Source organism: Carlito syrichta, unplaced genomic scaffold (assembly GCF_000164805.1).
Source record: "Carlito syrichta isolate Samal-C Ts95f unplaced genomic scaffold, Tarsius_syrichta-2.0.1 Scaffold123293, whole genome shotgun sequence".
Classification (NCBI taxonomy): Eukaryota; Metazoa; Chordata; class Mammalia; order Primates; family Tarsiidae; genus Carlito; species Carlito syrichta.
In genome coordinates this window covers 166,638-178,310 of record NW_007067389.1, presented here as the reverse complement: position 1 = coordinate 178,310, position 11,673 = coordinate 166,638, and the positions used below count along the sequence as shown (strand labels likewise).

At 42.8% G+C, this 11,673-nt stretch overlaps 1 protein-coding gene across 1 annotated transcript in view; it reads left to right on the top strand.

Moving 5' to 3' along the window:
* Window positions 1-142: 142 nt before the first annotated feature.
* Window positions 143-11,673, top strand: part of MSH3 (mutS homolog 3) — a 166,991-nt gene continuing 155,460 nt past the window's right edge. Inside the window, exons 1-3 of the mRNA XM_008048264.2 lie at window positions 143-401; window positions 1,848-1,965; window positions 6,855-7,075. Of these exons, the coding sequence (XP_008046455.1) occupies window positions 204-401; window positions 1,848-1,965; window positions 6,855-7,075 (537 nt within the window). The 5' untranslated portion in view covers window positions 143-203. The remainder of the gene's footprint in view (window positions 402-1,847; window positions 1,966-6,854; window positions 7,076-11,673) is intronic.

The following is an 11,673-nucleotide window of genomic DNA, read 5'->3' as shown; positions in this document are numbered from 1 at the left end:
GAAAGCTACCGTCCCGCCCCCCACGTGGGCAGCGAGGCCCCGCCTCCCGCGTGAGACAAGGCCCCGCCCCCCACGCGCGAGGGCAGCGAGACCACGCCTTCCGGCGCACGGCAGGTCGCGGCGTGCGCGTGCCGGCAGACGCCCGGGAACTGCGGGCTCGCGCTGTCGGCTGGGCCTCGCACCGGCTGTGCACTTGCCCTGCGATGTCTCGTCGGAAGCCTGCGGCGGGCGGTTGCGGTGCCTCCGGCCCAGCCTCTGCGAGGCAAGCGGTTTTGAGCCGGTTCTTCCAGCGTACGGGAAGTCTGAAGTCCATCTCCTCCCCCACGGCCACAGGGGGCCAGACGGACCCCGACTCCGCAGCGTCCCGAGCGTCCGCCTTCCCGCTGGTGCAGCCACACCTGGTAGGTTCTGAGCGGTACCCGGGCGAGGGCGGGGCCCCCCGAAAGGGGCGGGGCCATCGGGGGGGGGGGGAGGCTCCCGCGAGGCGCATGTCCGGGTGGGAAGGGGCGGGCCCGGGGAGGGAGCTCGTGGTGAGAGCCAATCTGGGGCCACCTCCGGTTTGTGGTTCCGGTGCTGGTGGCAGTCTACCGGAGGCTGAGGTCTCACGGGCGGTGGCGGGAGTTCGGGTCTCCTGACCCATTCTGATGCGGGAGGTTTCTTGTAGCCTCGTCGTCCCTCTTGTTTTCCTGGGTTTGTGGTTTGGGGATTTCACTTGTGGGTGCTGGAAGGAAGTGGCTTCCAGGGCTCTTGTTCGTCAGGCGGCAGCAGCGTGGCTCACCGTTTCAGTTCTGTGGTGATAACGTGACGTCACACCGTGAGGTTTCCCGTGGCCACACCCTTCCCAGTGTAGATGTAGAACCCGTTAGACAATTTGGGTGGATGGAGTTTTTGTTTTTTTTTTTAATTTTTATTATAAAGATGTGGGGTACAATTCAGGGTTAAGTATACAAACGTGGATGGAGTTTCTTAAGATGGTGTGGGTATGATCGCTGATGGTTGGGTCCTTCCTGTTGCCATCCTTCAATGCAGTAAAATAAGCAGTGTTTTTGTTTTTTTAGCCAGGGCTGCTGCCTCAGGGGAAGATCTGGGGGCCCTGCACAGTGTTGCCCAAACTGAGATTGTGGACGCGGATGGCAGACTGGCCCGAGCACCCACTACGAGTTAGTGCGGGTGACAGCTTGGCTGCCTGGAAATCTTGTTCCCTTCCTTCTTCCCTAAAGTGATTGCTCCTCACCTGTCCTTATGTTTTGGAGGATGACCTGCATTGTCATGACTTCACCAGGGTTTTATTTTACACCCATCGTTTAATATTTAGTGAAGTAGTTAAGTTTGGGACAGGTTTCCTGCCAATAAAAGGCTCATAATTTTGTTGCATCTTTGGTGGTGAACATAGCCATTTAAACAGGAAACAGTTAAATTACAGTTAACACTTAAAAAATGGTTTGGTCTTTATTACCAGTCTTTCACCTCTAATTGTGACTTTTCTAAATAGATATTTATTTCATAGAGGTATTTTATTTAACATATGTAAGTACAGCGATTCCAGTTTTACAGTTTGAGACAACTGAAGGCAGTTTGAGTGCAGAAAGGTAGCAATCTTGGTTTCAGTTAATTCTAGGAGGCTTGAGGTGCTGCAACTCATACTTCAGTGTCATCAGGGTCTGATTTGTCTTTGATGGGGTCCAAAACAGTTCACCCTTAGACTTTTCCACAGGTAAAAGTAGATGATCCTATGGAGGTAGATGGCAAGGAACTTGTCGTCACTCAGATATAAGGTTTAAATTACTTTACGTACATCAAGCCTTCTTAGAATGGAACTAACCTCATTTTCTAACCTTTCTGATAAGGCTGCAAAAATTGACAGAAGTAAAAAGAGACCTCTGGGAAATGATGAACCTGATAAAAAGAAAGCAAAGAAAGTCCAAGAAAAGGAAGGAGGGAGTGATTTGGTGTCTGGCAACCCCGGTGAGTTGTGGGTGATGATTCTTCCTTCTCCCCAGTCATGGCCCTGGTGTTTGTGACTTCTCCAGAGGCAGAGGGGCCTGATAGAGGGTTGTGTCTCTTTCCTTTGTAGATAAAAGTTCAACTGTGCCTGAGCAGAGTGACCCTTTCCCATGTGGTGGTGCTATGTGTAGGAGGTTGGAGGTTGGTGGAGCTGGAGTTCTGCCTTTTAGCTGTAGTTCCTCCAACTTTCTCTTATTTCTTCTAGCTGATTTTGTCCTGATATGAAAGTAAAACATTCTTGCTAATACAAGTTTCAAACAATACAGAAATTTGGTGGAAAGACCCTATAATTCTTCCCTTTCATTGATGCCTACTGCTAATTGTTTGGGGTTCAGTATGTTCTTCCAGATTTTTCTATTTATATATATACATGTGTCCATATGCATAGGCCCACAAATTAGTTTAACATTTTTATCATGTTTTACAGTTTGTATTATGCTATCTTTTTCTATTTAGCAGGACCTTTTGCATAATTTTCAATATCAAGACATATAGATCTACCCCCTCCTTTTTTTTTTTTTTTTTTTGCATGGATCTGCTTTTTCTGGGTGCTAAAAGGCATTGAATAAAAACTGCTCATCTGAGCACCTGGACTTCTTGAGGTGGTGTTGGACATAGATTGTTGAGCAGATTTTTCTCTAGTTTTTGACCTCAGAGAATTTGTGAAAAGGGAAGATAGAAATCTTCCTTTCTTCATTATAAATTAGGTCAAGAGAGTGAGACAAAAGCAAAAAAAAAAAAAAAAGTCCCAGTTCAATGGAGGTATTGGTTTACTGGAAATATACACAAGATATCTATCCTTTCATTAAAGGTAAAGTTTGGATTTTTGCATGAAAGCCTTAGTGTGAAATGACTACAGAAATGGAGGTTATGGCTAAGGAGAAAGATAAAGCTGGTGATGCCTTCCTCTTCCTTTCTGAAGGGGGCCTGAAGAGGGAGGCATGACTTGACAGAATATGTCAAGTGTCAGTGCTATATGTCTGGGCTATCTGCCTTTCTTGCTTCTTTACTCTGCATAGACTCGTTCTTGAGGCTTTTTGAAGCTCATTTATTCCTCCCAAGAATGCTTATCCTTTTATAGAGGAAGAGGTGGGTGATAGAGAGACTTGAGGGTTACCACAGTTACTTATCCAAGGCCATGCAGGACAGATGAGATTGAAAGTTGCTGAAATCAGCCGGGCTCGGTGGCTTAGCCTGTAATCCCAGCACTTTGGGAGGCGAGTGGATTGCCTGAGGCCGGGCTTGACACCTGCCAGGGCAACTTGGCGAGACCTTGTCTCTGCAATAAATCAGAAACTAGCCAGGTGTGATAGTGCGCACCTGTAGTTCCGGCTACTTGGAAGACTGAGGCGGGAGGATCGCCAGACCCCAGCAGGTCGAGGCTGCTGTGGCTGGGAGTGTGCCACTGCACTCCAGTCTGGGCAACAGAGTGAGACTCCAACTCAAAAAAAAGAAAGAAAGTTGCTGAAATAAGACAGGAATTGGAAAGTTTGAATGAGTGGATTGCCTGAGCCCACGGGTTCGAGACCTGCCTGGGCAACTTGGTGAGACCTCATCTCTACAATAAATCAAAAAATTAGCCCAGCAGGTCGAGGCTGTGGTGGCTGGGAGCGGCCACTGCACTCCAGTCTGGGTGACAGAGTGAGACTTCAACTCAAAAAAATAAAAAATAAAATCCTTTGCCACTTGTTAAAAATGGCACTCAGGAAGAAGGGAAGGGGCTTTCCACTAGTTAGAAGCTGGGTAGCTGCTCCATGTCAGTTTTTGTTTTTAGTTACAGAGTTATGAAGATACAGCTCTCATACCATACAATTCATTAGATAGCATGTGCAATATAATGACTTTTCATATATTCCAAGAGTTGTGTAACCATCATCAAATTCAATTTTGGAACACTTTTATCAACCCACAAAGAAACCCTGTATCCCTTAGCAGCTGTCCCCCGTGGTGCAGTGGCGCAATCATAGCTCACAGTAGTTTCCAACTTCTAGGCTTAAGTGTACGTTTTGCATTAGCCTCCTAAGTAGCTGGGCCTACAGGTGTCACTGCGTCCAGCTAATTTTTTAAATTTTTGTGGAGACAAGGTCTCACTATGTTGTCCAGGCTGGTTTCAAACTCCTGGGCTCAAGGAATCCTCCCACTTTGGCCTCCCAAAGTGCTGGGATTATAGGTGTGAGCCACCACACCCAGCCTGCAGTTTGATCTTTTTAAGGATTGTTTTTAAACTTTAGTGGGGGAGGCCCTTTACTCTAGGGCTAGCTGAGCCCATCCTAAGACTTGACCTTTGCGGAGTTGGAAAGGGTGTGTATCAGCAGTAGCATACCATCATATGGTGTTTCCATCACCCAGAGACAGTAAACATTAGTGACATTAAGAACATAAGTCTAGTCACGTGCTACATAATGATGTTTTGTTCAGTGACAAACCACATATACAGTGGTTTGTGTATGTGGTCTCATAAAATTATAATATCATATTTTTACTGTACCTTTTGTATGTTTAGATCCACAAATACTATTGTGTTATACTTGCCTGCAGTATTCAATGTAGTAACATGCATATAGGTTTGTAGCCTAGGGGCAATAGGCTACATCGTGCATCCTAGGTGTGCAGTAAGCTGCACCATCTAGGAGTGTGTAAGGACACTCTCTGATGTTCACACAACAATGAAATCACCTAAAGACAATTCTCAGACCATATCCCCAACATTAAACAATGCATGACTGTAATTGTAAACTGTAGTAAGTTTTAGGAAGTGATGAAGTTTGAGTGTTATTACTCATCCTGAAGCATCTAGAAGCCGTAAGAGTCCTTGAATGTTTCACTCTGTTTTTAGCACTCGTTTTTACATATTGTTCAAGTCAAATAAAATACAGAGATGAATTTCTAAAGTGAAAACATTTTATTTGGGAAGCAGAAATTCCATTTGGGGCATGCCCAGATCAGATGGTCTTTGGTGTGTGGGAAGAACACAGAAGTTGGTTGGAGTTTTCATTAAAAAGGAAAAATGTTATGTGTTCTTTTGAAAGAAAATTTGTTGGCATTAGTAAGATATTGGGGCATTGATGAACCCTGATTGGTGAGTGACTGTGGTGGGTAAAGGTAATAAATATAACTTTACAGTCACAGCAGATGTTTCAGCAGCTGACAGATGAAACGGGTTTCAGATTATAGCAGGCAGTTTTAGCAGCCAGATTTGCAGAGGAGTACATTTCTGGAGCAATGACATGTGATCTGAGTACTTCTTCTCTGGCTCCTCGACTACATTTTAGCTGGGCTTGACAAGAATGACTCTGTTTGTGTGATCAACTTTCTCAGTACTCCTTTTTCACAAGAAGAACCCCAAGATTTTCACCCCACCCATCCTATGAAAACTTTTTTATAGGCATTGGAGGGAAATCCTTGTATAATACACACTTGCAGTGTTCTTTTGAAGAATGATTCAATTGTACATTTTGAAATGGGGAGAGTAATAGTAAACAAGGTGAACATACACATTTGAGAAAAGATTCAAATTTACATTTTTCTGGCAAGGAGATTCATGGGAGACATGATCAGGTATACATCCGAAAAGAGACTTGAGTATAAATATGGCAGGAAATGAACAAAACACAACTCAACTTTTTTACTCTCAGAATGTTTTTGCTTTACTAGGGAAGGTAAGGGATGGTGGATGCATGCAGCCCCCATCCCTTGTGTTTAGTATTAACTCCCTAATAGTATAGTGCTAAAGGGTTAGGTATTTCCAGTACATGGTAGAGACCCAGGAAGTGTTCATTTCTCTTCTTTTCTGAATTGCTTGCCTATGAACAACTGCAAATTGGCAGATTGTGACGAGGTAATGAAAGGACTCGATCTTGTTATAGGAACACAGAAAGAAAGATGGATTTAAGCTGGGAGAATTAGCAGAGGGTTTCATGGAGAAGATAGCTTTGAGATGATCTTGAAGAATGAGTACAGTTTTGACATTGGAAGCATAACTTGGGCAAAGCAATGGAGGTAGGAAGGCAGGTGTGTCTAAGTGTGCAGATTTCTCAGTGAACCAAGAAAGATGTCAGTATCTTTAGATTGTTCTCTTGAGCAGGTGGGATTACTTGGTTAGGAATCTTTTCATCTTTGGCCTGGAGGGAGTGCTCTGGCTGTCTGGGTTCTGAGAGCTGGGGAAGTGAGAGGCGGGTGTACCCACACACAGTGAACCATGTTCCCATCATCCTGGGCTAGTTGCAGTGCTCCTTCAACTGTGCCTCTTTTGCCTTTTACCTTTCCAGGAAGACACCCCCAGTCAGCTGATGGGGAAGCAACTGCCTTTGAACTTGGAGAGGGACAGGAGGTCTAGGGATCAAATCACTTTGTACTTATCTAATTTATTTATGAAACTCCCTTTACTGCATTTCCAAAGCTACTAGCGCCCTATTCCCAAGTCTTTTGAGCATTTTATCTTGTAAATTGGATTGGTTCTTAGTTTTCTAATTTCTAATTTGGGATTTAGCTTTCAGGTGTGCTGAATGGGTTATTGCTCATGTAGTTTCTCTGCTCGTTAGATATTTCATTTGCAGGTGTCACCTCTCCTCTCTGTCTTTATCGCATAAAAAAAAAAAGAAGAAAAAAAAGAACAAAACCCTAAGGTAGTAGTGAGGCTTTAGGAGCAAGTACAGTTAGATCTGTGTTTTAATATTCTATCTGTACCTAGAACCCAATGTTTCTTTACTTTTTAAAAATTACATTGTAGTTCAGTTCATTGCTTTAGTGGGAGTCTACCACTTTAGGAAATTCTTTGCTTGTTATAAATGGACATAACCAAAATACTATTGTTATTTTTTTTTTTTTTTTTTTTTTTTTTTTTACCTTAGAGCAAAAGAGATGTCTGAGGACAAGGAATGTTTTAAAATCTCTGGAAAAATTGAAAGAATTCTGCTGTGATTCTGCCCCTCCTCAAAACAGAGTCCAGACAGAACCTCTTCAGAAGAGATTTGCAGTCCTGCCAAAATGTACCGATTTTGATGATATCACTCTTCTACGGGCAAAGAATGCAGCCTCTTCTGAAGATGCCAGGTCTCAAATTAATCAAAAGGTATGTAATTCCTATGTAGATGAGCATCTGTGGACCCAGAATAGTAGTTTCTGTGAATAATGCATGCAGTGGTCTGAAGTATTGTTACATTTTGTGGGGTCACTGAGGGCAATCATTCTGGGTACTATTATGTTCTGTCGGGTCAGTGAGGGCAGTGGTTCTGAAGTACTACTATGTTTTGTGGGATCACTGAGGGCAGTAGTTCTGAAGTACTATTAGGTTCAGTGGGGTCACTCGGGGCAGCGGTTCTGAAGTATGAGGTCCGGCAACTCACCTTAGAAAAAATGTTACACTCCTCATTGCTGAGTGTCACTACGGTGACCTTCAAAGTACTCCCCTTGGAAAGCTATGCACCAGTGCCAGCGCCTAGTCCATCTGTCAAAGCAGTTTGGAGCTCTTTTTCTGGAATGGACATCAGAGCTGTCATCATATTACCCTTGGTGTCCCAGTGCCATCAAGATATCTTCCTTTCAATATTTCCTTTATCTTTTGGTAAAGAAAAAAGTCATTTGGGGCCAGATCTATTATGAAGTACTATTATGTGAATAGGAAGGGTGTTCTAATACAGTTATTTGTTTACTGGCTAAAAATCCCCTCACAGAAAGTGCTATGTGAGCTGGTACATGCAAGAGCTCCTTTGGGACCATTTTTTGGCACACATTTTTGTCATGCCAAGATTTTCTGTAAAGATTTTCTTAACTGTTTCTCTATCAATGTTTATTTGGTCTGCTATGCTTCTCACAGTCAGCTGGTGATTTTGATGCACAATCTACAAATTTTTTATCAGTATTTTTGTCAGTTCTGCTTGTTACTGGCCATCCTGACTTCTGTTCATCAGTGACACTTTTTCTGCACCCAGAAAAATGTTTAATCTATTTGTACACTGCTGTTTTCTTCATGGCATTATCCCCATAAACTTGGACTGACATGTCCCTGATTTCACTTCCACTCTTGCCAAGTTTAACAAGAAATTAATGTTTGTTGCTCTAATTCAAACTCCGATATTCTTGTGACAACAGCTCTGATGGCCAGTCCAGAAACACATTCCAAAATTGCTTTGATGGGTTCATTAGACACTGGCATCGGTGCATAGCTTCCCAAGGGGAGTACTTTGAAGGTGACTGTAGTGATATTTAGCAATGAGGTATGTAATATTTTTCCTAAAACAAGCTCAATTGTCAGATCTTTTGCTATTATGTTCAGTGGGGTCACTGAGAACAGTGGTTCTGAGGTGCTATTAGGTCCTTAAGAGGTCACTGAAGGCAGTGTTTCTGAAGTACTATTAGGTTCTGTGAGGTCATTGAGGGGAGTCATTCTGGGTACTGTTATGTTCTGTGGGGTCACTCTGGGCAGTGGTTCTGAAGTACTGTTAGGTTCGGTGGGGTCACTGAAGGCAGTGGTTTTGAAGTACTATTACGTTATGTGGGGTTACTGAGGGCAGTAGTGCTGAAGTAGCATTTCGTTCTATAGGGTCACTCAGGGCATCATTCTGGGTACTGTTATGTTCTGTGGGGTCCCTCAGGGCAGTGGTTATAAATATTGTTAGAATTAGTACTATTAGGTTCTGTGGACTCACTGAGGGCAATGGTTCTGAAGTACTATTAGATTCTGTGAGGTTACTGAGGATAGTGGTTCTAAAGTACTATTATGTTCTGTGGGATCACTGAGGGCAGTCATTCTGAGTATTACTATGTTCTGTGAAGTCATTCAGGGCAGTCATTCCAAAGTACTATTAGATCAGTGGAGTCACTGAGGACAGTGGTTCTGAAGTGCTTTTAGGTTCTGTGAGGTCACTGAGGGCAGTGGTTCTGGAATACTGTTAGATTCTGTGAGGTCACTGAGGGCAGTGATTCTGAGGTACTATTATGTTCTGTGGGGTCACTCAGGGCAGTGGTTCTGAAGTACTATTAGGTTCTGTGAGGTCACTGAGGGCAGTGGTTGTGAAGTACTTTTAGGTTCTGTGAAGTCACTGAGGGCAGTGGTGCTAAAGTACTACTATGTTCTGTGGAGTCTCTCAGGGCAGTGGTTCTGAAGTACTGTATTATGATCTGTGAGGTCACTTAGAGCAGTAGTTCTGAAGTACTGTTATATTTTGCGGGATCACTCAGGGCAGTGGTTCTGAAATACTTTCATGTTCTGTATGATCACTCAGGGTGGTGGTTCTGAAGTATTATTAGGGTCTGTGAGGTCACTGAGGGCAGAGGTTCTGAAGTACTTTTAGGTTCTGTAGGATCAGTCAGGGCACTGGGTCTTAAGTACTATTAGGTTCTATGGAGTCACTCAGGATTATGTTTCCGAGGGACAGTTAGGTTCTATGGGGCCACTCAGGGCAGTGGTTCTGAAGTACTGTGGGTTCTTCTGGGGTCAGTCATGCCAGTGGAACTGTAGTAGTATTCGTTTCTATTGCATCATTCAGGTTGTGATTCTAAAGTCCTGTTAGGTTTGGGACTGAGTAACCACACAGAACATAATAGTACTTCAGAACCGCTGCCCTCAGTGACCTCAGGGTAGTGGTTCTGAAATAATATTGGGTTCTTTGAGTGTACTGGATCTGTGGTCCTGAAGTACTGGAGGTTGGTTTGGTCTTTCAGGGTGGTGGTTTCCAAACTTGGGTGATTATCTGAATTAACTGAGGGAGTTTTTTTGTTAGTTTAGTTTTGTTTTTGTTGTCTCTGGAGATTCTGATTCATTGTTTTGGGGATGGTTGGGTTTTTTTGAAACAAAACAAAACCTTTTTTTATAATTACAATGTACTTCCTAGACTGGGAACTAGTGACTTGGGGGATGCTTTATTGATAATTAACACAAGCACAGTCTCTTTTTGTTCTTTTTATAGTTTCCATGAATAGCATGGAAAATCATGGTGGGCCACTTACATAGTTGTTTTGAGGTTTTCTGTTGAAAGCTTGACAGATATAAAGTAAATTTAAAGGGAAGCCACATGAAGATGGGCTTTTTACTTCTTCCAGTGTTTGTTTTGTGACTTTTAATGGTTTTGATCATTACAAAATCAGGGAATTTAACTCCATCATTTAAATCTATAATTCAGAATTGTGGTTGGCTGTCAATCCTGCCTTTAAACTAGAATGTCATAGGGCATTTAAACCAAATCTGGTATTAAGAACTTCCCTCAGAATCTTATTTAGTTGGTCTTTAATGAGCACTGGGCATGGATATTGTTTTAAAAGCTCTCATTTTGTCTGTGTTTATCTCATTTTAAAAGCTCAGTTTTTCTGCAGACTCCTGAAGGTTTGTAGATAAATTGAGTCTCTTTGAAAAGTTAATGTTGACAAAGTCTCCATCACCAACCACTGGGGAGAGGAAAACCTAGTCAGTAAATGGTTTTGGGAAAACTGGCTGACCACATGCAGAAGATTGAAACAGGACCCCACCTTTCACCATACACAAAAATCAACTCTAAATGGATCAGAGACCTAAACGTAAAACCTAAAACTATAAGAGGATCTTAGAAAATGCAGGAGACACTCTTATGGAAATTGGAACTGGCAACCAATTCCTGAACAAAACCCTGAGTGCCCATGCCTTAAGAGATAAGATAGACAAGTGGGACCTTATCAAACTGACAAGCTTCTGCAAAGCCAAAGAAACCATCAAGGGAGCAGGGAGACAGTCCACAGACTGGGAAAAAATATTTGCCAACTCTATGTCTTACAAAGGTCTAACATCTAGGATCTACAAGGAACTCAAACGTGCTGAAAAGAAAAAACAAACAAACAACTCCATTACAAAGTGGGCAAAAGATATGAATAGACACTTCTCAAAAGAAGACATATGAGTAGCCAACAGACACATGAAAAAATGTTCAACCTCACTAGTCATCAAAGAAATACAAATTAAAACTACACTGAGATACTACCTAACTCTAGTCAGAATGACCATCGTCAATAACTCAAAAAATAACAGATGCTGGAGAGGATGTGGCGAAAAGGGAACACTTCTACACTGTTGGTGGGAGTGTAAATCAGTACAGCCTCTGTGGAAAAGAGTGTGGCGATGCCTAAAAGTTCTAAAAATCGACCTTCCATATGACCCCACAATCCCCCTACTGGGAATATACTCAGAAGAACTCAAATCACTCTATAAAAAAGATACCTGCACACATATACTTATCGCAGCATTGTTTACAATAGTAAGAACATGGAGCCAACTGTGCTGCCCATCAAAAGAGGACTGGATAAAAAAATGTGGTACATATACACAGTGGAATATTACGCAGCCATAAAGAAGAACAAAATCATGAACTTTGCAGCAACCTGAATGGACTTAGAGTCTATGTAATACTGAGTGATCTTTCACAGAAACAAAGAACTGAGTATCACATGGTCTCACTCATAAGTGGACCTTGAACAACTATCATAATACTGTAAGAAAAGGATTGACAGTAGCAGGAAACTGCGGGGGAAGGGGGCCGGGGAGGTGGGATTGGCAGTAGTGGGAAACGTCCTGGGGAAGGGAGGGCACACCTCATCAACAAGGGAACCTGCACAATGAATGTTTGTATACCTAACCCTGAATTGTACCCCACAATTTTAAAATACATTTAAAGGTGAAAAAAAAAGAAAAAGAGAAAAAAAGAA